The sequence below is a fragment of the Kogia breviceps genome, chromosome 1 (assembly GCF_026419965.1).
Source record: "Kogia breviceps isolate mKogBre1 chromosome 1, mKogBre1 haplotype 1, whole genome shotgun sequence".
Lineage (NCBI taxonomy): Eukaryota > Metazoa > Chordata > Mammalia > Artiodactyla > Physeteridae > Kogia > Kogia breviceps.
Genome location: NC_081310.1, coordinates 169,557,110 through 169,583,645, shown reverse-complemented (window position 1 = coordinate 169,583,645; position 26,536 = coordinate 169,557,110). Strand labels below are relative to the sequence as shown.

General features: G+C 51.1%; 1 protein-coding gene across 6 annotated transcripts in view; it reads right to left on the bottom strand.

The window, feature by feature from the left end:
• Positions 1-702: 702 nt before the first annotated feature.
• Positions 703-26,536, bottom strand: part of RIMS3 (regulating synaptic membrane exocytosis 3) — a 39,864-nt gene continuing 14,030 nt past the window's right edge. For 2 of the 6 annotated variants that reach the window (XM_067010626.1, XM_059061204.2), the window contains 8 exons: positions 24,907-25,079; positions 19,665-19,831; positions 19,051-19,298; positions 13,592-13,733; positions 10,489-10,601; positions 7,901-8,002; positions 7,425-7,564; positions 703-6,708 (listed from right to left, as the gene is read on the bottom strand). In XM_067010626.1, coding sequence (XP_066866727.1) covers positions 6,496-6,708; positions 7,425-7,564; positions 7,901-8,002; positions 10,489-10,601; positions 13,592-13,733; positions 19,051-19,267 — 927 coding nt within the window. In that variant the 5' untranslated portion in view covers positions 19,268-19,298; positions 19,665-19,831; positions 24,907-25,079 and the 3' untranslated portion in view covers positions 703-6,495. Of the gene's footprint in view, positions 6,709-7,424; positions 7,565-7,900; positions 8,003-10,488; positions 10,602-13,591; positions 13,734-19,050; positions 19,299-19,664; positions 19,835-24,906; positions 25,080-26,536 lie in introns of all 6 variants that reach the window. The other 4 variants (XM_067010625.1, XM_067010629.1, XM_067010632.1 and 1 more) reach the window with 4 other exon arrangements.

Sequence of the window (26,536 nt, the reverse complement as noted above, 5' to 3'; positions counted from 1 at the left end):
CTACAGGTGGTGCCCACTGGAACTGCAAGGCCCAGGGCCAGAGCCAAAGCAGTGGAGGTCACTCTGAAGGGCTCTTGGGATGGCCGATGTCAGCCTTTCCCCTGGCAAGCACGTGCTATGACATGACTATACTTTGTCCATCTTCTGTACTCCCAGACCCAGTCCTAGGAGGACACTGGCACTGCCCAGAAGTGGCTGTGTCCCTCCTTGAGGGAGAGGAAGGGGTGTTCCAGGTGCCACGGCACTGGAGGTCAACAGCTATGTTTACTGCTTGTATCAGGTGTGGCTGAAATAAGCAAGAGTGCCCCAGACACATGCCTGAGAAGAGCTACTGGACCCAAGAGCTCAGAAAGCAGCAGTGGGTCAAAAGCAGCGGCCTTAGCTCCATCTTATCTTTCCCTCTATTTGGCTCTGGGCATCCTCTGTGGAATCTGTGGGAATAGAAGGCTTTGAGGGCTTGTAAGCAGGGATCCTGGGAGACAGAGCCAGGAAGCTGCCTGCAACAGTCAGATTCCATGGCCCAATGACATCATTGTGGCAAAAGATTTCCCAAACAGGAGTCAGAAGCCCAGGTCAGCCTTTTTCTGATATGTACTTCTCTCTGCCTCTCAGACAAGGCATCTTCTTCCTCGTTTAGTCACCTGGAACCCTGTTTTCTCTCTCCTAGAATTAAGAACCGTCTTCAGAAAGCAACACATGAAACCATTTTCAAACGGACTTTAATCATTTTTTGCTGCCCAAATACTGTACATGCAGAAGCCATGTGAAGAATTTTCTCCTCAAGGGAATTGGCAAGAGTGTTGTAAGGAACAGCCAGCAGTCCTTCCCATCCATCCACCTGCCACCTGGGAGCCACAACGAGTTTGGAAAGATGCTGCACATAGAAAATGTATAGAGCACAGATATAAAAGGCTAATTGCTTCTTATCTAAACAGTGTGCTTCTCAGTCCCTATCTGCTCTCTCTCTTTGCAGGATGCATTTGGAAATTCTAAAAAAGGGGTTCTTGCCTCCTATGAATTTACATTCTAAAGGAGTGGATGGAATAATCAGGCCAAGTTTTCCTAAGAAAGCAGCAGCCACTCTGCCTGCTGAGATGGTGTCTGGTAAAAGACATTCTGGAGAAGAGTAATTTTTTGTTTCAAGAAGCAAAATACTTTGAAGGGAAATAAGTTCCCTCTCTCCTCCCATCAGAGAGCATCTCCCTTTAAAATTCTCCCATTTTCTCATTCTAGAAGCAGAAATGAGGACCAACCCAGCCTCATCTGCTGGTGGGGATACTGACCTACGCAGGATGCATCTGAGGTTGTGACATCACATCAGCACCTTGGAAAAAGTCCATTGTAGACAACCCTTAATTATCTCATTACGTAAGAAAACAACAAACCAGGAAGAGGTGGAAGAAGAAGAGTCTGTTAGGATTCCCAGAGTTCTTGTCGGAAGCAGCATCTGGGCATGGATGGGTGAGGACCTGCACCCAGCTTGGGCACCCGGGTCTGGAAGGAACCAGCCTGTGGAACCAGGTGCCAGGTGCACCAGGCTCAAGACCCTCGTCAACTCCAGATTAGACTTAAAACCTGGAGGGAACCATGGAGTAACTAGCAAATGCTCTGGTTTTGCACATGAGGAAGCTGAGGCCCAGAAAAGTGAGGAGTCTTGCACAGGTCTTCTCTGTATACAATAGCCTTTGATTCTCCGCAGCCAGCAGTCCGGGCCACTGACCATTGGGGCGGATGCTCTGTTGCCTTTGGAATTCCCAGGGCCCATTTCTCTTTGCCAATCTCTCTGGAACCCAGTCCCAAGGACCCTTCCTGGCATCAGTGTGAGCTCCCAGGGAGGGCGAAGGCTCCTGTCCTTACTGGCCAAGTTTCCAATCAGAGCCTGGGAAGGTTTTCCCAGAGCAGTAACACTCGTGCTTTTTGACGAGCATCCTCCCCAAGCCAGTCTGGGCCTCCGCGAGAACGCAAGTTTCCTTCACAGGCACAGCCTTGCTGGGCCCACAAAAGCCTGAGCTCAGGGTTTGGGGGAAGGGAAGTTGCTTTGCTACATGGAAAGATTAAGCCCTTTGTCAGAGAACAAGGTCCCACCATCGGGCATGCTGACACCTGAGCTGCACGTGCACGGCTCAGCTGGCAGAGCTGGTGCCCGAGGAGGCCAAGTTGCTCTCTTTGGCATCACTGACGTCACTCTGAGATGCTCAGGCACTCTTTCAAAATAAGCCTTTCCCAGCCCAACTAGGCTGATCCAGCCCCGATCAGGCCTCACTGGATCGGGCGGGGTTCTCCTGCCCTGCAGTCATGATTGTTTTGTTTTGACCCAATTTCTTCTGACCTGAGTGAAAAGCAGACTTGAGGGAGAAGGCAGGGGATGAGTCTACATTCCTACCTCCTTCCTGATCATTCAGTGAACAGTAATCCAGTATAGGAAGCAGCATTTTAAAGAACCTCTTTCTGTGCCGGGATATTGGAGAAGAAAACTCCGGGGAGAGGAAGAGAAAGGGAGCAGTCGGCAGGGCAGCAGGCCTCTTCTTTTCCCTCTCCTTGCAGCCACTGCAGAAACCCTCCTGGACCACCTCCGGGCCCTGAAGGACACGTCACCTGCCTCCACCATCAAGCAAAGGCAGCAGTTGCTTGCACGGGCTTCCCACAGTGCAGGAAGCAATCCAAGAAGCGGAAGAGCAGCCTTCCTGAAGCCCTGATGCTTTCTGGGCTGAAGAAGATGGGGAATCGGAGGTATCAGGAGCTCTGGAGCCCTGGCGGGGAAGGAGCACGGCATCTCCTGGACAGCAGGGTGTGCAGCGAGAACCCTGTTTGCGTGCCAGGGCTCCTGGTAACGCAGTCTAAGATTGTGCTACATTTCATTTCCAAAAAAGTACCCTTGGAGGGCTCTAGTGTCTTTAAAAGGGGTGGGAGGATTCTGCTCTCCTCAAGGCTGGCAGTAAAGAAGAGCTCAGGCATGCTTGCCCTGGTGGGGGTCAGGCCCCTGGGAGAACCAGTGATCCCACGAGTGGTGAGCTAGAGGGGCACCCTCTCTCTCGGCCCCCTGAAATGCTGGCAGTGCCTGGGCTTGTTGCATACTGAGAGCCTCCTGAGGGCTCCTTTCCTAGGAGTGCTGGGTGGGGGCAGAGACTGGGTGGGGAGTAGTTTCGGAGATGGCCTGACAAAGGGGATGTGATTCTTCAGGGAAGAACCAAGACTTGGCCCCATTTGCCGAAGCCTGATTCATACCAAAGACCCATCACGAACTTCCCTTTAGGGAAAGAGTCTATGAAGGAAGTGGGACATTCGATCAGAGCAGAAACGTGAAGACAGATGTTCTGAATCATCTGTCATGGTTCCTGCCCTCAGCCCAGCATTGCTGCAGGACCACTGCTGTCTCTGCCACATCGTCCACGAATCCTGCCTGAGCAGAGGAAGATGGAATGACAAACAGCCAACCCTGTCATCAGCCCCAGGGTCCCCTGGGGTAAGGAAGGGGCATGTGGAGCCAGGACACTGCATCTAACAGTGTCTGGGGGGGGGATCATGTTCCTCCCCTCCCCGCCATGCCTTCTTCAAGGGACAGATGCTGCGCCCTCCAGGGAAGGCCAGCAGTCACACGTGTGCTCCCTCCTCTCCTGGGACAGGCTAGCTCCAGGACAGCTTTTCAAACAAGCCCCTGCATCCAGGAGGCTGAGAGACAGACCCTTAAATCCAGCCACTCACCACCACCCATACACGGAGCCTCACTTGACTTTACCCTCATGGGAGAACAATCCAGGTGGGGGTTAGTAACTTAATTTGGTACAAAGGGTTAAAAATAATTCCCCAACATCAATTTGCGTGGGGAATGACTTCCCGTTATCGAGGTGGAACAGTGGATTGGCCCAACTCTTGGGCAGTTTTGGCAGCTGGGGGTCGTAGGCAGGTCAGCCCAAGTCACGGACACGTCAGGCCCCACCTCTGGCTAGAACTTTCCCTGTGCCAGCCAACCTTCCTCAGAGGCAAGGGGCCAGCTCCCCAGCAGCAGCCTCTGCTGGTAGCTCCTCCTGTCTTCCTGGGCCTCTAGAGGAACGAGGGTGACACCCCTCACTGATACACCCCCATTCCCTGCGGGTAACCGCATGGCCTGCGTATCACCGCTCGATGCTGCATCAGCCAATGTCTACGCTATCCTGTGGGTCACTAATCACCCCACCACCCCAAAGGCGTCAAGGATCGTCAACCATTCTGAGGGTGGCTGCTCTGCATCACCCACAGGACACAGAAATATGCTTTTGCAAGCGAGTTCCCACCCCCACTCCCACCCTAGGATCTAAGAGCACAGAGCCCTTTGCCTTATTTTAGAAACATGAGAAATGCATGCGTTACCCAGTCTGACCCTAGGAGAGAATTTCTGCAGAAAGAGAAAACTCAGCCTAGCTGTCTCTCTTCCACACACACACGCGTTCCCGCCATGATAACACAGGAATGGAGTCTCCAGCAGGAGTCAGGAGCCCAGGGGTTTATCTTGTCCTTACTGCCCTCACCCACTTTTTGTCTGCGGGCAGGACCAGTGGGGACCTGGCTTCTCCCCCTGCTTTTCACGGGAGGGAGGTGGCCAGGCCCTGGCTTCAGCCTAATGTGGGTCCTGCCAGAAAGGACCCCTCTGCGAGGATGGCTCTGTCTTAGCCTCTGTCTCCACCTGCCTGCCTCGGAATCCACCTCCAGGCCCGTCTGGCTTCGCTTATGGATGGAGTCCAAGCACCTCTCCACGGATCCCCACGTACGCGGGTTAGAGTCAGTGCAGCTCTCAGGGGTGATATCTGGGAAAGAGGCAGAGCACGAGCCTGTCCCAGACCTTGACCCCTCCTGCTGCCTCTTTCCACCCCACCAGACATGAACCCAAGGGCTGCTGTGTCCACCTCCTGGGCAACCTCTTGCCTTTCATGCTAGACCTGAGGAAGGAGAGGGACAGATTTGGGCACTCCCGAGCCAGACTTCAGGATTCCCAGCAGACATCTCACAAGGTCCAGTCCAGGCCCTGGTGCCCACCCCCCAGGGCCCAGCTGTCCAATCAGGTCAGGGTTTGAGTGGCTTTGGGAAGCTCCAACCAGACAAGGGTGGAAAGAAAGCAGAGGCAGGCGCGGTGTCTAGAGCAGGCCAGGCTACCCTCCAGAGGGCAGAGGCAGAGGGCAGGGGGCAGGGAGGCTGAGAGGGGTGAGTATTGCTTATACAGAGCTGGTGACTGTGATGGTCTAGAGTCTACAGCCAAGCTGCCCATGGAGCCAGGAGGCTGAAGCCTCAGTGAATCTGAGCTCCCAGACATGGACCCTGGTCTGGAAAAGAGAAAAAAAGAAAACAAAAATAGAGCCCCCAATAATCAACTTCAGGCAGCTAATCCCCAAAGGTCGGACAGGATTCTCAGAGCAAGTCAGACCCAGCCCTCCTCATTCCTGCCAGCAGCCCTGCCCTAGGCACATCCTCAACAAGCCAGGCCCCTCCAGGACGAGCCCAGAGGGGCACAGGGCCACCCTCAGGGCCTGGGATGGACACAGGTGCCGCCAGGGGCTGCCCACTTTGGCAGGTAACATCCCTATGAGGCCAACCTCTTGCATGTCAAGACCGTCCACTCCACACCACCTGGGGTCCACCGGGAGAGCTCCTTTGGCATGTCGCAGGTGAGGAGGCTTGGAGGGAAACGAGGTGAACAATTCTAAGGGAGGTACCAGCACTTTCCTCCAAGGTACCTGGCCTGCAACCCTGGGAACTGACACCTCCTTGAATCTCAGTTGTAGGAAGGAGGTGGCTCCAGCCCGAGGGAGAAAGCGGTCTTTGAGCCCTCAGCTCCCCGGCATCGTCTGCCTCCCGGAGCCCTGGCCAGGGCGCTAGGTGAGATGCTACATGCTGTGGATGCATTCGGTGGGAAGAGCAGCCAGAGTGCTCAGTGAAGAGGAGGGGTGTCAGGGTTCCCAGAGGGGCCTCGGTGTGGCCAGCTGCAGTGGACGCTACATTCCTCAAAAAAGAGCAGAGGCGCTGGGAGAGGCAGAGGTGGAACAAAGAACAAGACAGAAAACTAAGCAGGGACCACCAAGAACAGGCACAGGTGGGGACACGCAGGCTCTGCCCTGAGCCTAGGACCAGGTGGGATGGACCAACGGTTGCGTCTCCCCCTTCCACCCCTGGACTCAAGTGGAGTCCTGACCATGCAACTCTCCTTTGGGTTGCTTTACAACGAGACACAGAGAGACATGGATTTCAGCCCAATATAGTCACTAAGACCAAATACACCCAGACAAATGAACAGATCTAACATGGTCACACACAGACACACACACAAACACACACACACACAAACACACACACACACACACACACACACACACACGAGTCTCCACTGCCAGCTGGGACAGGCCCAGTAGCCAACAGGCATGCAGCAAGGCAAGGGGTCCAGAAAGACGTGAAGACTATGTACAGGGGAGGAGACGGGGGGTGGCAGCACCCCTTCCCACACTGCATCCAGGCCTCTTCCTGAGGTCCTTAGGAGCATGAGGGGCTGGTGGCACTCTCCAGGGAGGACTGGGACAGGCGCCTGGTGAGGGAGCCGAGCGTAGAGTCTGCCACTGAGGACGTGGGGAAGAGTTTGTACCAGCCGGTGACCGCGGCGCTCAGGTCCAGCTCGTCCAGCATGATCTGGGCCATGCCCATGAAGCACTTGTGGTCCATGCGGCCATAGTCTCCCCAGACGATCACCTGCCAGTGGGGAGGAAGAGAGAGGAGCTGAGCCACGTCTCCAACTCCAGGGCTGGGCAGTGGGTCCAGGAACCATGTAGAAGTCTTGCCAGGGCACAGATAGGACAGAGAGAGGCAGGACTCACACCGACTTTGGGCAGCGACTTACTGAGCACTTAAGATGTGCCAGGCCCGACCCTACAGGCTTTATATACATTATCTCAATTGTTACAACCATCTAGGTAGAGGTGCTATGTATTATTATTTCCACAAAAAGGAAACGTATCTCAGAGAGGTGAATTAACTAACCCAAAGATACACAGGAATTGGTGGCATAGCTGGGATTAGAACCTGGGTCTGACTTCCAGAGCTTCCCAGCATCCCAGATGACAACCTTCTTGAGGGGCGAGCAGACTGAGAGTCCAGGACCTGCGTCACAGCTCCCGCTCTGCTGCTGCATCGCAGCGGGACGGTCAACGTTAGCACCAGGTGGAAGAAGATGGTGGCCAAACCCTGCTTCTACCTACCAGCTGTGCAACCTGGGGGCAATCGAGTGATTCCCCCAGACCTTGGTGTCCTTATGAATCAACAGGGAGAAAAACACCTTCACCGGGTTGTAACAAAAAATGGGCAAAGCATATTTAATGCGTCTGGCACAAGATAAATCATAAATGAGACCCATCTTAAACTACAGCCTTTGAGAGTTGCCCCGCCCCACTTGGCCCCATGACACTCACCTGCAGCACCTTGCCCTGGGGCCCCTCGTCAAAGAGCAGAGCCTGCTGGTACAGGGGATCACAGGTCTTCTTGGCCACCTTCGTCTTCTTCTTGGCCAAGCAGGCCCCGTTCTCAAGTAGGTAAACCTTGATATAGGTGGCTGAGGGACGGAAGAGAGCGTGATGGGGAGGCGTCCAGGGGAGACTGCTGTGGCCTGCCCCATCCCCTAACCTCCATGTGATCCTGGAGGTGGGCAGGAGGAGCTGACCAGCGGACAGCAGGTGGAGCGATGGGCTCAAACACCAACTCCTCCATCCTCCCCTCCCCCTCCCCCTCCCCCCACCCACTGGCCTTGCAGGCAATCCGTGACTCCAGTGTTGAGAATTCTCATTAGGCCAGTGGGGAGCTGGGACTCTCTAGACACAGAGCTCAGCTGTACATCCCTCCCTGGCAGCACCTCATTTGCAAAATCCCTCTCCCAGCTGCTCTGCTTTACCTGGGAGGGATTTGGAGCCTGGTTTGGGGGTCAGGCCCCGAGCCTCGATCACTTCCACCTCCAGCTGGCCGCTCCGGTCCATGATGGCAATGTGCACATCCCCTGCAAGGGAGAAGAGGGACAGTTCAGGCAGAGCCAGACCAAGGGGCAGGCCGGCCAGCCACCGTGCAGTATGCCAGTCTGCAGAGGATGTTCCAGCACTGGAAAGGGCACAAGATGGACAAAACTGTATGCGCCGGAGCTGCTCTTGGGAGACCACTTTAAAGCAGCTGAGAAATGCTTTGATAGGGCTCTTACGGTGGGATGGGGGCATGACCCTCAAGGGGCCTGTTTGGGGAACAACAAATGTAAGCCTGGTTATGGGCGGTGGAGGGGTGTTCTGCTTCACTGAGCAGAATAGCAAGTTTGGGGACAGAGCTTCCTGTATCAGGAAGACAGAGGGGAGGCTGTGGGCTCAGTGGCTCTTCTTCACCTTCTACACAGTGGTCATCAGCCACTCCCCAAAATAAACATCAAACAAATATTTAAAGGATATCAGTTTGGAGAGCCGCTGAGATACAAGCCTGCCCAGGACACGAGGCATGTCCTGGAAATGAGGGCCTGCTCGTACCCTTGATAAAGGATGGGGGGAAGGCAGCAGATGTCCCGGGAGCACAGAGTGAGAACTCCTCTCTGTGCCCCACAAAATGGATTATCCAGCTGGGGAAAGTTCTGTGTGTGGAGTCATATCAGTCGTCTGACTTCTAGAACTCTTGGCTTTGTTCGACGCAGGTAAGCCTGATGCAGAAAAACTAAAATGGGCCAGACTTTGGGTTTAGCCACCCGTTTTAGATTCTCTGAGCCATCATGCAACTGTTTGTATTTGCACACTTTGGAAGATGGAAATTTATGACTTTCAGGAGACATCCTGGAATTCATCCCTCTCCCACTAGCTATTCCTGACCTCCCCATGGGGAATAGGGAGCGGGAGGTCTCGGGAATTAATCTTCGTGTCTCACTGTAACATCCCTAACAAGGTGAGCCAAGGCAAACCTGTCCTTCCCAGTTTAGGACACCAGGGGGCACCACACACAAGTGTTCTAGGCTGTGATGGCATATTAGCCTTGTGGAAGCGGCTGGTTCCTCTCACTGCCTCCCAGCCCTTGACCCAAAGCAGACTATCCAAGCCCTTGAAAGCCTGAAAGCGAACTTCCCTGGTGGCGCAGTGGTTAAGAATCCGCCTGCCAATGCAGGGGACACAGGTTCGAGCCCTGGTCCGGGAAAATCCCACATGCCGTGGAGCAACTAAGCCCGCATGCCACAACTACGGAGCCTGCGCTCTAGAGCTCATGAGACACAACTACTGAGCCTGCATGCTGCAACTACTGAAGCCCGTGTGCCTCGAGCCTGTGCTCCTCAACAAGAGAAGCCTGAGCACCACAACAAAGAAAGCCCGTGCACAGCAATGAAGACCCAACACAGCCAAAAATAAATTAATTAATAAATTTTTTTAAAAAGTCTGAAAGCAAGGGCTGGGAATTAGCCACATCCCACCCAAGAGCCCGGTGGGAGCTGACATTCACCCTCTGAGGGTCCCTGTGGACTCCTCTTCTAGCAGACAAAGGCTCCTGTGTGAGCAGTTTAGAGGAAGACAGGGCAATGCAGTGGGAGGAGTCCTGGCCTGGAATGGAATGCCAGCTTCACTGCATGGCTCACAGCAGGGCACTGTCTGCACTCAACTTCCTCATCTGCTGTGAGGTCAAAGGTTAGACACTGTCTATGTGAGGGCTGAGTGCAGACGTCTGGGTCAGACACTGCTCAGGTCAGACTGATGGGGAAGGAAGGGTGCAGGTGAGGAGGCATCTCTGGGGAAGCTAGCCTGGGAGTTGCTGCTTGAAGCCAACACAGCCAGGATCTAAGGGAGAGAGAGAGGGAGGGAGCCAGAACTGCAGCTAAAAGGACCAAGAACAGACTGTAGGGAGTACTTCCTAGCTGCAGAGAAGAAGGATGAGAAAATTACTAAAAGTCTTCTAGGTGCCAGGCACTGTTAGAAGTAACAAGTCAAATAAGACACAATTCCTAAGGCGTAAATGAAATATTTCATGCGAAGCAGCACATAGGGACTCAATACATTGTCTTTAGATCGCAGAACTACGGCAGGCGTTATTATTCCCATCTTACAGATGAGGAAACTGAGGCTCAAAGAAGGGATGTGACTTGGCCAAGGTCCCACAGATAATCAGTGATGGAGCAGACTCCATGGATGTCAATGCCATGATGATTTTTGTTCACCATTTTATGCCTGGCACTTAGCACAGCTGGGCACACAGTAGGCGGTGAGAGAGTGGGTGAGTGTGTGGTGACGCGAAGGAGGGAATGTGCTGGAAAAGCTGCTGCAGGGCGGCTGGCGGAGAAAGGCTGGAACCCCTTTCCTCTCTGCTGCGGAAGGGATTGAGGAGTGTACGCTGACTCCTCCTCACTGGCACAAAAGCCCGAGTGAGGACTCCTTTCTGCTGCTTGCATTGCATCACGCAGGGCCCCCGCTGAGCTCACCCTTTCTTCTGTGTGGCTGCCGTTGCCCCACTCACCTTGCCCTTGAGAAGACTCACCCATTGGTGGTGTTGCCAGCGTCTGTCGCCCAACAATCTGGGCTGGTCCCAGGCCATCCAGGAAATCGCTGAACTGGCTTTCACCTCCAAGCCGTGTGGTGGGGAATATGAACCTGCAGAAGGAGGCATGAGGTGCTTGAGGGCATCTGGATGGCGGGACGCAGTGGTTCTGCCCCTGGGGCACTGGGCGCTCCCCCTGTGCCTCAACCTCCCCTCTACAACGTGGGAGTGTACTACTATGGCTGGGGTCAAACAGAATTGTTCATCTCTGCACATTAAAGAAAAATACTTTGATGCCACTTGAGAAAAGAGACTAATACACATACATAATCATGGTATTTAATCCTCAAGTGCCAGAATTTCTAAGGTGACCCTGAAAAGGCAGGGCTTGCTGGACACTTGTGTCCTCACCAGGGGGTGTTAGTGCCAAGAACCAGAGACAAAGGCCAGAAATTTCAATGCCTGGAACAAGTTCTAAGAACTGAGTTTTAGTTGACTATAAGTTTGAAATCCAAGTCAGTAACGTGAGGTGGTATCCAAAACAGCAACTGAGACCAAAATAACACAATTACAGGTTTGAGATTAATGACAAGTGATGGTGGGTGGCCCATGGCTGTGGGGAGCCTGGAAATAGTAACAGAAAAAACTGACAGTGATTGAAATTTGGCCAGATGCCAACAGCGCACTAAATGCTCCACTGTATCATTTAACCCTTACCACCACTGTGGGTGGCAGGAGCTATTATCCAGTTTTACAGATGAGACAACAGAGGCTCCAAACGGTGAGAGTCTTGCCTTGCCTACAAAACAGAGATGAAACCCAACTCATACAGGGTGATGGTGAGGATTAGGGCAGATGGTGCAGGAGCAGTTCCAGACAAACAGGAAACAATCAGTGGTAGTTACTGCGGCTGTTAGTGTGATCATTACGGGAAATGTGCTACTTTTGCATGTCCTCAAGCCTAGATGCTCTGGGGAGGCCAGCAGAGAAAGGACAGGTGAGGGAGGGCTGGCCCAGAACTGCCCAGAGGCTACAATGGACCAAAAAAAGTTCTAAGATCTCCTAGAATAGCCCAGGCTCCTGCCTAGAGAGAGAAAATGTTGTCCCAGAACCAATCCCCTGTTGGACCATTTGGCCTGAGTCCCCCTTGGCCAGAGATAGGCAGGAAGGGGAGACAGGCTACATACACTTATTGGAAAGGACCTGTGTCTCTCCTCTACCAGGCTCAGCCTTCACACCCCAGGAAGGGGCTTCAAGGCCCATCCATTTCTATTGGCCACAATCAGCAAGAGCCTAATATCACATTTTTAGGATAATGGGATCTGAAAAGGTTAAATGAATAGCCAAGATATGGAAGAAAACTAAGTGTCTATCAACAGATGAATGGATAAAGAAGATGTGATATCTATATATATATATCACATATATATAGATGTGACATATATATATATATATGAATATGATGGAATATTACTCAGCCATAAAAAAGAACAAAATAATGCCATTTGCAGCAACATGGATGGACCTAGAGATTATCATACTAAGTGAAGTAAGTCAGACAGAGAAAGACAAATATCATATATCACTTATATGTGGAATCTAAAAAATAGTACAAATAAACTTATTTACAAAACAGAAAGAGACTCACAAACGTAGAAAACAAACTTATGGTTACCAAAGGAGAGGGAAGGAGGGATAAATTGGGAATATGGGATTAATAGATACATATTACTATATTAAAAAATAAACAAGGATCTATCGTATAGCACAGGGAACTACATTCAATATCTTGTAATAAACTCGAATAGAAAAGAATCAAAAAATAATATATATATATACACACATATATATGTATAACCGAATCACTCTCCTGTACACCTGAAACTAACATAATATTGTAAATCAACTATACTTCAATTAAAAAAAGAGAGAGAGAAAGGATAACAACTATAACAAAAAGAAACGTAGACTCTTGAGGTCACAGAATTTCAGGAGCTTAGTATAGAGAGTGTGGAGATTGTGAACAAAGGTTTTAGGGTCAAATGTCCTTAATTCAAATCCTAATTCCACCACCACTTAATAGCTGTGACCTTGGAAAGGTACCATACCCTCTTCCTGTGCCTCAGTTTCTCCACTTGTAAAATGGAAATAATGGTAGTACCAACATCCCTCAGGGTTGTTGTATTAAATGAGACATTGTTCTTGGCCTGATAGTGGCTGGTAGATCCCAGAGTAAGAGGCACTGATCTGAAGTGCCATTCTGCATATGGTAAATCCTAGCAGCTACTCACATGCATAGAAAAGCAGGCAGAGTAGCAAGACACGTGATCCTAGAATTTGAATAATAGAGCCACCGAATCCCGATATCATTGGGCCTTGATGAAGCTGATTCAGAAAATCTTAATCATATAACCATCATTTCATAGATTTAGAAGAAATCCAAGGGAATATCTAACCCAGAGACTTTCCAATTTTTGACTGCAACCCATATGCATATGTAAGAAATACATTTAACATCATAGACCGATGTGCATCTATCTGTCTATTGAAAAGTTCACGAGGTAATTTTTCCTTCCTCCATAGGATACATTTGAGTTTCCTATTCCCTTTTCTAATGCTGGTTTTGACCCACTAAACAGATTTTACTTCCTGCCTGTCAGTCATCATCCAGTTTGAAAAACAGCGATCTAGTCCAAACTCCTGCCCTAAGCTCCAAGCAAGTCCACCTGTGAGAACTCCATTCAGCTGAGCTGTAACAACTGTTTTCAGATTTAAAAGATTTCAGGATCCCATTTTCCTTTCCAACCCTTTCCTCTGGAGCAGGATGGTATGGAGGTCTTGGGAGGTGGGAGGCATGAAACATACCAACGGGATGAACTGCTCCTGGGCCACTGGGGTATTCTGATGGGAAACAGAGGCCCAGAGCAAAAGGAAGACTGGGGCCCAGGCAGCGGGTGTCCAGGGCAGGGGGACAGAGGGAGGTGGGGATACAGAGGAACTCAGATAACTGGGCTGGAAACCCAAGCAGATCTTCCAGCCCTGTGCCTGTGACCAGAGGACCCAGGTGGAGGGTGGGCACGCGGTGGGGATGGGCTGAACGCACGTGCCGTCGGAGCTATTGCTGTTGGTGCTCCCGTCCGTGGACTCCCGGCTGCCCTGGCGAGGGACCCGACTCCGCATCTCCACGGCAACACCCGTCTCCGTGCTCCGCCGGATGTTGCTGCGCAGCTTCTTGGTGGCCCCTTCTGTGACACCCACCGAAGCACAGAGAAGGAACAGGTCAGATCACTGAGGAGGCTTCTCCGAGATCACTGCTAAAGTCATCCTCTTGGGAGGGGGCAGGATAGGCAGGGCTCTGACTGGAGGCAGGGCCGCTGCTGAGATGACCTCTAGAGCCGGTCTGCAGCCTGACCCCTGGGCCTGCTCAGGGCAGTGACGCAGACAAAGCAGACTAGAAGGATGGCTGGAGGCAGAGTGGAGATGGTGGGGCTACGGATGGGGAGTCAGCAGGTAGCGCTCAGCCCTGCAGCCCTCCACCCTTGGTCTCCTTCCTGCCAAGCTCCCCTGACCCACACCTTGCCACTCAATTTCAGCCCTTGCCCCAAAGGGTTAAGTTTCTTCTTCTGGAAAGTTTGCCTTCTCTGGAATTTCCAGATTTGCTTTTCCTCTTCCAGGTACTCTCCTGAACCCTGTCACTCCCAGACATCACAACCCACCTCTGTGATACCTTCACAGGTCCTATAAAAAACAAACCAACCCATGTGAATCCTGACCACTGGCAAACTAACACCCATTCTCAAGGTGGGTCTGAATGTGGAGGGGGATGTGTGTGGAGAGGTGGAGAAGCCACTAGAAAAATAAGACTGAGAGACTCCTAGGCTGACCTGAACTGACTTTGGCTTTGAGGGAGAGGTCTGCAGAAGAACCTCAGAAGCTGTGTGGTGACAGCTCACCCCCAGTGTCTCTGTAGTTCCTGTTCGGGGGGCCCTCTACCCCTAGGTCCCCTCTTCAGCCTTGCATGGAACATGGGGCACTTTGCCTCTCCTAGCAGTGCACCATCCTGCCTGGGTTTCCATGGCAACCTCCTCAGCATTGCAGTGTGGTCCCTTTAGACACCCTCTCTGCCTGGCGGGGGAGGGGGGGAGGCGGAGAGAAGACGGGTTGTGGGTTTTCAGGGACTTGCCCTCCTGAAGCTTGGCTGCCTGAGGAGCTTGATGGGGAGGGAAGTGACGCTCAGATAGGGACTATACCAAAGGAGCCTTTTGCTGTCACTGGTTAGAGGTCCAGGCAAATTAAAAGTGGAGTTGCTTACAGGGATGGGGAGAGGCCAGGGTGAGGCAGGCAGCACAGTCCCTGAAAGCAGCGGGGAAGGGGGAGCTGGTTACCTTGGAAATTTGCTCTCCCACTAACACCCAATGGTGGGTTGGGAGGGGATGTTCGAGACCCCAGCCTGGGAAAAGGGGGCCTTTATTCCTCCTGCTTTGCCCTACTTATCTTTCAGGAAGCTCCATCGGGAGAGGAAAGGCTGAGAGGACAGGATGGGGGTACTGGGAGTGGGGTGCTCTAAGGAGGAATGTCTCCTCTGGAACCACCCCAGCTTCTGGGATATTGGAACAGCTACTACCCAGCAATCAGTGAGACCATCAACGTGTCTGTCTCTCTTACACACACACACACCCCACACACAGAGTCTTATTAGCTCATGCATATTTCTTTCACACAGGCATAAGCAGACACACACGAGTGCCAACAATCACATGTGTTTACACAGTGATCTCACATACACGGTCATGTGTATGTTCATATAACAGTCACACAGCCACAAATGGTCTTACCAAGTCTTACTCATACGTACACATGACACAGCCTGCCACACACATGTGACCTTCACACCATAATAACACCAGGAGCTGAACCCCTCCGCTCAATCACACACACAGATGCAAACCCACAAATGGTGTGTGACCCACCACACACAGAGGGCTGGGCAATAATTGTGGGTGGGGTGGACTTGCCCTGTCCCTTGCTCCTAACTGCCACATCCCCTCTAATTCGATTAGAAGACAGAAGGGCCTGTGGGGGCTACACTTCACCCTCCTTCTCCTCAAACCCCCTCAACAAACACCCTGAGCTGAAGTCAGAGCCTCACCACATCGTGACCCCAATCCCCCATCATCTAGAGATTAGGAAAGCTTTGACCCATTTGGGAGAAAATTTACCTTCTCTGATCTGCCCAACCTACTGTGAGCCCCTGGGAAGGGAAGTTACAGAATCCTGAAATGCCATTTCACAGATGCAGAACCTAAAGTCCAAGCACCCACAGAGCTGGGGCTAGACCCTAGGCCCACTGACTCCCAGTTCACTGATATGCTACTTTTCACTCCCCTCCACCAACTCCACATTGTTTTGAGATGTGATTCAGCAGAGGTTAAGTTCCATGTCTCTGGGTGAGGAGGAAGGTCTTGCAAACTCAGAGAAAATTCCTCTACTGGTTTCATACCTGTCCAGTCTCTGAACTCTGTCGATCTGGGAAGTAACTTCATGTAGCCTCTCTCCCTAGAGAACTGGACCAAGTTGCTTGCAATAATTCTGTGGTCCTTGGAGACCAAAAGACTCCAGGGACCATCCCATCTGTCCCACCATGAACAAGGGAGAGGAAAACACAGCCTCCAGCAGCACTCCCCATGGGATCTCCTGCAATGATCCAGAGCCCTCGCCCCATCCTGGTCCAGGGCCCAGAGACTAGGAGGGGAGAGCCACTGTCCTTGGTACTGAAAAGAGAAGCTCCATTTGAGCAAAGGCAAGGACAGCCCAGGATGGCCCTGTGTAGACCCAGCCTAAGGCCAGGCCAGAACCCACCTGTGTCCTGGGAGCCCAAAGATCTGACCCCACCTTCCTCTCTGCTCCCACAACTTAAAGAATGTTAAATCTAGAAGGAAGCTGGGAGACAGTCTTTTAAGCTCCATTTTACAGAAGAGGAAACTGAGGCCCAGTGGGAAAGTGACCCTACCGAGGTCCCATGAGGAGGTAGAGCCAGGACCAGTCCTCTAAAGTTTCAGGGCGAGTTTTTGGAAGGCCATTCTAGGGCAACATAAGGAATAAAATGGAAGGGGCAGGCAGAAGGCAGGGGAACTAGAGGGGAGGCTGGCTCAATAGAACAGGCTTTGAAACAAAGAGGATAGGATGGGTGGGGCTCAAGCCAATGAGCAGTATGGAGGACCTTGGAAGGGCAGACTCATAGCCCAGAAGACTGGGTCCTGGAGAGGAGTTTCTGCCCACTTCACACAGCCCCGCCCTGCAGGGAACTGAGCCATCCCACCAGGGGCAGCAGGGTCACCCTGCTAGGATCTTATCCCAGAACAGAGTTTCCGGGGCCAATGCCCACAGTGATTGGCCCCATATCTCCCTCTGAGGCCAGACCCAGGATGGCGCTTTAAGCTGGGACACTGGCAACCTCAAGGCCTGGGAGAACAAAATGGGGACAAGTAATTATGAAGAGGAGAGGAGTATTCTACAAGCAAGGGGCAGAGCTGTGGAGGCCAGAGAAGTCACTTTTGGGGGGGCCCTACTGTGTGACCATGGGTAATAATAGCACCAACAATTTACCAAGTGTCTAGTACGTGCCAGGCAAGAGGCTGGGTACCTTTACACATCCTATCTCATTCAATCCCCTGGACAACACAACAAGGCATGTTATTATTGTCCTTATTCTACAAATGAGGAAGCGGGCTCAGAGAGGTGAAGTAACTTGCCCAAGTCGCCCAGCTAGTAAATGACAGGGTGTATCTCTGAAGACCAATTTGAAGTCCTTCTCCAGAAAAGTGCCTTCTAGTCTCCAGGCTCAGATGCCTCATCAGTAAAATGAGTACATCAGACCAGAGGGTCTCCAGATCCCCAGGACCCCTTCCTGCTCTGACATTTGGCAACTGGATGATCCAGAGAGACCTTCGGTTAGAAGGGCAGTGGGCAATTCCTCTGGCTCCCCAGGCATTCAGCCATGCCCTTGCATACAGCAGAGACAAGTGATCTGGAAGCCCCATCATCGTTCATTTCCCCTCAAGGCTGGAGGTCATCCTGGTGTCTGCTCCAATCCCTGCCTGCTGGCTGTGGAGCCTAGGTAGGTGGACAGTCCCAGGCAGATCACTGATATGTCTCACAGTGACTCAGGCACCTGTCCTGGCCTTGGAAGACTGTCCCTCCAAATCATCTGGGCGTGAAGAGACCTTTGGGTCTGAAGCTGAATCAGAGATCAGCAGGGCTTGGTTTCCTGAAGCCAGATTCCTGGGGGGCCCCTCCTAATCTTAGTCCCCCAACCTAATGCCACCCCATCGGTCCTGTCCCAGCCCAACTCCTGGATTCCTAGATCCCCATCTTCCTGACTCCCTAGTGTCAAGCATATTCACAGGGGCCATGCTCATCCTGGGGCACTCATAGTCTCAAGCCCCCTCCCCGTCTAGCATTTCTCTGAGCCAGAAACCATATTGCAGCTTGATTGCTGGAAAAGACCATCCCACATGCTCCTGTGGAGGGCTTTGTAAAAACCTATTTGAAGGCCTGGAGAAGTCCCCCAGCTCCAGCCCCAGCTGGGAGTCTTGAAGGGCATTCTCCCCGGATCCTCCAGTGCCCCACCCCCTCACCACCCCCATCCAGCTGCCTATTGGAAGGTTTCTTAGGGAAGTTGTTACTCTGAGCAAAATAAGCGGGAAGAGGTTTTAAAACAAAACCAGCTGGTGTCTGGGCTGATGCCACAAAGTGAGGAGGTCTTGGTGGGGGGAGCTGGCTCCCCTGTGACGTGAGCTCCAGGTGTGACTGTGTGTGACAAGGTGGGTCCCCCGCCAGGCTGAGCATAAGTAGGATTCTATAACCAGGTGTCTTGCTGTATTCATCAGGAGGTAGCTGTGAAGGCAGTGTGTGAATGTGGCTTTGTGAGGTATATGCATACACACGTGTGACGTGTTTCTACGACCACAGGCCACTGAGTGTGCATGTGCGTAAGGGTAGGTTTCCTGAGCAATTGAACATGCTATTTATGTGATTATACAAGGCATGTGTCTTTGTGTGTGTCTCTCTCGTGGCTTTGTAACATATGTTATGTGCAGCTACTTGTACTTAGGAAACTCAAAGATTACAGGTGAGACTGAATCTCGTGGATGTTTCTGTGAAGCTGTGGTGTCACTCAGCACAGTGCCAGGAACATGATGGCTGCTTAATGAATAACTGCTGATAAGTGTGTAAGTCTGTGCAGAGGCAGCAGAGTAGCGAGGTTAGGAGCATGAACTCGGGAGCCCAATGCCGGGGTTTGAACCCAGACTCCACCACCTACTAGCTGTATAGTTTGGGGCATCTTACTTCCCTTCTCTGTGCTCCAGTACCTTCCACATAGAGTTACAGAAGGAGTCAGTGAGTAGGACACGGACTAGACCCAGAGCAGCACCTGGTACATGGTAAGTGCGACATAAGGATTTGTGGGGCTGGGAGTGCCCACCCACGAGAACCGCCCCTGGGCACCCCCCGTCACTGTGAGGGGCCCCGCCCCAGCGCAGGGGGCCCCACACCCCTCACCAGCCTGGGGGAGCTGGAGTGTGTTCCTGCTCCACTGGGTCAGGCCCACGATGGCCACCATCTTGGCCCCGAGGCTGCTGCGCCGCTTCTTGGCGGTGGTGGTCCCGGTCCCGTGCCCAGCCTGCTGGGGTCCGCAGATTTCGCCGCTGATGCTGGAGCTCCGCACCACGTTCCTGGAGGCCGCAGCTGAGGCCGGAACTGGCTCCCCGTTAAACATGATCCACGGGGCGGCAGGGCCTCAGGCAACCCTGTGGGGCAGCGGGAGAGACAAAGGGGTCCCACGTCAGACCCCGGGCCCGTCTACCGCCGCCCCACCCCTTCCTAGCTGTGTGACCTCGGGCTAGGCACTCAGCCTCTCTGAGGTTGTGGGGATTCAGTGAACAAGTCAATGTAAAGGGTGTGCCCAGAATCTGGCTCAATGAACAGGACTATTCTCATTAGCATGTGACTGTTCTGACAAGCAACCTGGTTTGGCGGTGAAGGCGGAGGCTGTGCAGTTATGTGACCCACTCTTGAGTTCCAAAGGCCCCTACCCACTAGCTGTGTGACCTCATGACCAAACATCTTGGGGTTTCAGTGAACACCTCAGCAAAATGAGAAATGAAAGCACTTACCTCGTAGGACCGTTGTAAGGATTAAATTAGCGCAGGTGAAAGTGCCTGGAACGGTTTCAGGCACGGAGTAAATATTCAGTAAGCGTGACTGTTGTTTTCACAGCCAAAAATGAGAACAGGCAGAACAAAACTGGCTCCAGCCTGGGCAGACTGTGGAAGGGGTCCTCCTGCTTGAAGCGGGTGGGACAGAAAAGTGTAAAGAAGCAGGGAAAATCACCCTTACTGGGAGGCAGCCACTACAGGCATCTTAGCCGATTTCCTCCCAGTCTCTTTTTCACACATTTCAAAAAATAACTGAACTCATACCGCCAATACAATTTTATATCCTGCTACTTTTCATTTAATGTTGTATCAGAAGACTTTCCAATGTTATTAACACTTTGTAGAAATGTTTAAATGCCACCAGTATGTTCCATTGTATGGAGGCACTATAATTGACTTAAATATTTCAATACGGTTACTGCTTAGATCAAGTCCAACTTTCTCCTCTCTCTCTCTCTCTCTCTCTCTCTCTCTCTCTCTCTCTCTCTCTCTCTCTCTCTCTCTCCTTTCTCTCCTGTCTTTTAAACAACACTGCAATAAAGATCTTTGTACACTGATTTTTATCTGCTTATTTCCTTAGGATCAACTCCTGGAAATGAGGTGACTGGGCTAGCGAGTGTGAACGCCACTGGTAGCTTTTCACTTCCTGCTTCCTGACAGAGCTCTGGTTTTGTCCACCTCATCCCTTGTTTTAGAGGCAGATCCTGATTTGTTTAAAACAATCAGTGAGTGGCATTCACCTTGGTAACTCTTACTGGTCCAAGGGTGGGCATATGACTAAGTTGGCCCAATCTGACTTAAGGGGAAGATTTGGATTCCAGGCTTACAAGAGAGGTGGGTGCTTCTCTCTCTGCCTATCTGTCTTTTCCCTTCCTCCCTTAAGACCTCTCTCCCGAGAGACAGCCCACCCTAGGATGAAGCCAGTGCTGCTGAGGGTGGCATAGCACAGAGACAGAAAGGACCTCAGGCCAACCTGCAGCCTGCCTTCTCTGGCCTTCCTGCTACGTGAGACAATGTGTTTTCCATTGCCTAAGCCAGTTTGACTCAGGGCTCTCTGTTACATCCAAAAGCATCTTACCTAATACTGAGAGCATAAACATTTTTCTGATTCCTGGAATATATTGCCAAATTCCTTTCCAAAGTAGATAAATTTTCTCTCTAATGCTGCATTCAACAAATACCTACAGGGAATATAGCCAAAGTTTTATAGTAACTATAAATGGAGTATTACCTTTAAAAATTGTGAATTGCTATACTGTACACCTATATAATACTGTACATCAAGTATACTTCAATTAAAAAAACGATTCCAAAACTAAAATGTCAGTTATTCCTAAATTAATCTATAGGTTCAGCACAATCCCAATCAATATTCTAACTGGCCTTCTTGTAGAAACTGGCAAGTTGATGTCCTAAAATAATCAAGGCAATTTAAAAATTTTTATCTATTCATTTTTTAAAATTGAAGTATAATTGACCTACAACACTATGTTAGATCCAGGTACACAAGATAGTGATTTGATAGTTCTATACATTACAAAATGATCACCACAAGTGATCCCAAGTTTTAAGTCTTATATTTATGCTAAAGGTCATCATTTTATTTAATAATATACTTTAGAAAGATATTTTGGGGGAATTTACTGGCGGTCCAGTGGTTAGGGCTCCGCGCTTCCACTGCAGGGAGCACGGGTTTGATCCCTGGTTGGGGAACTAAGATCCTGCAAGCTGCATGGTGTGGCCAAAAAAAAAATAAGAAAAATATTTTTTCTCTGAGTATAAAATTGAGGAAAAAATGTTAAAAAAAATTTAAACCCCTAAAATTCCAAGGCCTCTGCTGAGTGCCATTGATACAGTAGTGAGCCAGGCCGACTTCGTCCTGCCCTCCCAGAGCCTCCAGTCCAGGATAGACAGACAGTGAATAACTAGTTACGCAATTAAATATTTAATGGCAGTTCCGACAAGTGCTAAGGAAGAGGACAGAGGGCGTTGGAAGTCACTCTGGGGAGCAGGGCAGCAGGCGTCCGTGGCTCTGTTTAGTGCAGAGGTGGGATCTCCTGCTGTCGCCCTCTACGACTTGCCTGAAAGTCCTAGGCTCGGACAGAGTACAGGAGAGACAGCTGCAGGTAGGCTCCGCCCCCAGCCCTTCCCAGCTCTGCTGTAGCCCCCAGCGCTTTCCCCAGGGCAGCTCCCATCCCAGGGCTCAGGGCCCCATCACCCTGAGGAATCCGACTTTTCAAAAGGACATAGAAAGGAGAAGGGAGATGGGGGTGGGAAGGGAAGGCACCACTCCAGCTGACGAGGAAGACAGTTCCCAGACAGCTGAGAATGGCCACCTGGGCTCCTGATCAGCATGGCTCCCGCCGGCCTGGTGAATGAGGGCTGCCAGTAGGGCTGAGTTAAAGCCATGTTTTGACTTCTTTGTGGCTGTCTAGACTGTTCTCGCTGGCCCTGTGATGTATGCAGAGTCTCAGATTGTATTTCTCCATCCATCCCCCATCAACCTTGCAGCTAATGGAAAGTCCCCCTGGACTTGGGCCTATGATGACCTCTTTAGTTTCCAATTCTAGTGCCAGTTTGTGTGTTTTGTTGGTATCTGCATGGTCTTTTGGTGGACGGTGGGAAAGGGCTTATCTGATGATACTTTGAAGCAGCTAGAGCAAAAGCCTAATTTACTCCTTCAAGTATTTCTGTTACATGTGTAGTTATCTCCGTGTCACAGATGAGAAAACCCAGTCTCAGAGAAGTTAAGGCCTTGCCCATCCAACTCAGCTAAGAAGTGGCCAGGCCTGGACTCCTGTTTCCACGAAGAGACAGACACGCTCAGCAGCCCCTACTCCTTCACCCCAGAGCTCACCCAAAGAGGGGGGCCCAGCCCTCCTGCTCAGGCTTTGCCCCGGGTCTCCAGGTTCTTTGAGAAAACTGTAAGCAAAGTATCTGTGATGAGAAAACCCACTCTGGCCCAGGTTCCCAGGGCTGGCGTGAGCATCTGAGGGGCAGCAGAGATGCCACTCAGACCACAGCTAGAGAAGCAACTGCTTCCCTGGTGTTGCCGACAGGAAGCTCAAGAACACTGCTCCCAGGAGAAGAGAAGGAAAGAGGGTAAGGGACAAAATTCTTGACCCTGCCAACCCAGGGTCTCATGTTTCCTCATGAATAATGAATGGAACCAACAAGCTGACGGTTTGACATCCAGGACTCTGCACCATCCGCAGCCACATTCTCATCTTTAACCACCTGGGGATCACCCAGGGGGCCTGGAGAGCTGACGAATGTTTAGGAGGGCCCAGCAGGCAGGGGCTACCCCCAAGGGGACAGGAGGAGCCGAGCCTGACCCAAAGCACTGGACCCAGGACCTTAGGGCCTGCCCCCCGGTCCCAAGTCCAGGCTAGGGCAGCCTGGGAGAGTTCAGAATCAGGAGGTGGGATTAGAATGTATACTGTATAGATTAGATTCTTTGTGTGACCTTCTCTGGGCCTGGGTTCCTCATCTGTGTGTAAACTGAAGGGGTCAGATGACGTGCTCTCTAGAGTCCTTTTGACACACATGGCAGCAGCAGGCTCAGAATTAGGGCTCTAGTTGATTCTCTGGCAGCCAGCCTGGCTCAAGACGGGCAAGACAGAGAGCCAGTCAGAGACAGCCACCTGGCCCCTGTAAGGAAGGCAGTCCTATTCACAGCAGCGCCCCCAGCCATCAGACCACAGGGATGGGAAAGGGGCAGCAGGTGGATATGGTGGCAGAGTGGTGAGGGGCTGGCAGGACACAGAACACAGCACTTCACATAACGGTGGCTCTAAAAGATTGCCGAATGAATTTCTACAAAAGTCACTTCAACAATTCCCTGCCTCTGAGCAGGACTGTCCCTTTCCCAATCCAGGTCATGGCTCCTGATGGAAGGAAACCCTCCCATGATCTTGCTGGGTCACAGAAACCTTACTCTGAAGTTCTCCCTGCTGACTCCCATCTATTGCTATAGCAGCATCTATGGCCACAGCTTGGACATTCCCTCCAGGGATCCCTTCCTACTGCCTCCCACTCCTGCCAAGCTCCATGCCAGCAGATACCCTCCAAGTTCCCCAAGGAAGGAGCCTAGCGTTTTCTTTCTGGCCTTCAACGTTTGACCTCTACCCTGGGGTCTCAGTACCCGAAAGGCTCCCAAAACGCTCTCCTGATTCCTGACAATGGCAGGACTCCGGGCTCTGCCTGGCCACCCTGGGCCCCTTGGTCCTTTTGACCATATGTCTAACCAAGTTAATAAACCTTTTTTGAGCATCAGTAAGGCTATCCAAAAGCCCAAGATGAAACTAGCTACCCATCGTTTCAACAGAAAAGACCAAGGAATCTGTCACAGAGTGATGGACTGTTAGGCTGTAAGGGATGGCAAATTCCTAAGGCTCTTACCACCCCTCCCTATCCTCTGCACACAGCAGACATCACTAATCCTTCTCTCTTTCTCATCAGGGCCAGATTTAACTTCAGAATCCCTCTTAACACAGTGCTGCATCACCAACTGATGAGAACCAGCTCATAAGGTCAAACTGACTTGCCTCCCTATTCCAACGTGAGCCTTTCATTTTGCAGAGGAGGAAATCAAGGCTCAGAATGGGAAAGAGTAATGGAAAATTGATGAATTCATAAAAGTGCTAACAAAAGATCAAGATGAAAAAAAAAATTAATTACATGGGACTGAGTGAACTGATGAGGATGATTATAATTTTTGTGACTTTCTGTTTGAATAAAAAGAAAATCCCACAAGGACTCAGAGGCAAAAAATATACAAATCAATTTTCACTGCAAAGTAAAGGAGCTGTTACAGTGGAGGATTACTGGACTGAATGTCAATATTATGACATAGTATAAGTGTGTTTCATAATTGCAATCATTGTTGCTTTTGTTGTGGTCATCCATTTATAATGCTTGGTGTCAGTTTATTTATCTCTTGTAAAAATAAAATACAGTGTGTGTGTGTGAAAAAAAAACAGAAAGCTAATCATGGGGAAAAAAATTATTGTGATGATATGACATTATAATTTTAACATCTTTTTTAAAAAAAAAGAATGGGAAAGAGACACACCCAGGGTCACACAGAAAGCTGCTGACAAAAGCAGAACTCCAAACCAAGACTCCTAACTCCCAGGTCCTACATCACCTGTCAGGTGCTTCCTCCCCACCTCTCACCTCGAAGACAACCCAAACTCACCAAACTGATGAATCTGAATGTGGTGTTCCCATCAAAGGGGGCTGTGCCCCTCCCAACAGCACACACCTAGGGCATTTACACAAGCCTTCTGTTAACTTCTGAGACACCAGTTTTCAAGAAAGGAGGTGAAGACAATCAGGGTAGCTTCCAGGAGGAGGTGATGTGATAAGAGTCTGGAAGGAAAAAGGGGAGCTTAGAGGAAGGGCTAGAGAGGACATGTATCCTCCAGGGATTCTAGTAGCTTGTGGAGTAAAGAGACGAACTTTGGAGATAGTTGTGTGACCTTCAGCAAATCATTCAAACACTCTGATGCTGTTTCCTCCTTGTTCAAACTCCTGGGTCCCCTAATCTGCCTTTAGGCACTTTAATGTTAAATTGCTGGTGCTAATGCCAAGGGACTCATCCAGGTCCAACTGCTAAGGAGCTCAGACCCTATTCTTCCTGTGTCCTCACCGACCAATGGGGTCTGTGTCCCTCCCCAGACACTCTGTGACATGACCATCAGTCAGGAGTGTGTGTATTGGGGGTGTATCAGGGGGCCGACTCCCGGCTCCACCCGCAGTGTGTGATCCTGAGCAGGTCATTCAGCTTCTCTGAACCCTCGTCTCCTCTTCTATAAAATGAGTCTACTGGCCATCTGGACCCAGCCTGACTCTCCGGGCTGGACTGGGGATCAGATGGGTTCATGAGGAGCAGGAAAGCACAGTAATTAAAAGCACAGGCTTTGGAGGCAGACAGACTTAGTTCAAAACCTAGATCTGTCACTTACAAGCCACATAACCCAGGGCAATTTCCTTAACAACCACCCTGAGCCTATAGCTCCTCATCTCTCAAGTGGGAATAATAATGCCTGCTTTAGGATTCTTAGACGAAATATTACAAAAATAAGGATTGGTACATGCTAAATGCTCAGCTGGGCAATTATATTATTACTATTCATAATGTGCCTTTGTAAATGGTAAAGGACTTCACAGGTGTTGGTGCTTATGAGTCTGGATTGCAACCAGGTGCAACCACTTCATGGGAAGGCTCGGAGACCAAGAGGATCACCTCCCACTCCAGCCCTGGGTGCAGGATAAGTGTGGGATCTGGGTCCCTGCACCTCTCAGTTGAGGTGGGAGCTGACATGTGAGGCTGTGCTTTTCCCTGCCAGCATCTCAGCTCCTGGTCCCTCAGCAGATTCTGGGTCTGGCATTGGAGACCCCTGCCCCAACCCTTATCTAGCACTAGGGCTGCCCACCACATTGCTCATGCCAATCTGTGCCCATGTCAGAGGCCAGACTTAACCTCAGAATCTCTCTTAACACAGTGCTGCTTCACCAACTAATGAGAACCAGCTCATGAGGTAATACTGATTTTTTTTTTTTAACCTGCATCTACAGAAGGTGGGGGTATCCCTTGTTTCTAGCCTTCACTTTCGCCCTCAGGGGGAGACAGGTGGGTGACAGAGCTGGTGCGTGGTGGGGGAGGGTAAGCTGGACCCAGAGAGCACACCCAGCCTGAGTAGGGAGCACTCTACCAGCTCCTCTCCTGGTTATGTGACTTTTATCTTCTCCAAACCAGGCTCGCACACCCACTACGCATAACCGGGAGAGGCACAGGGCACAGAATTTCAAATGTGTGATTACAC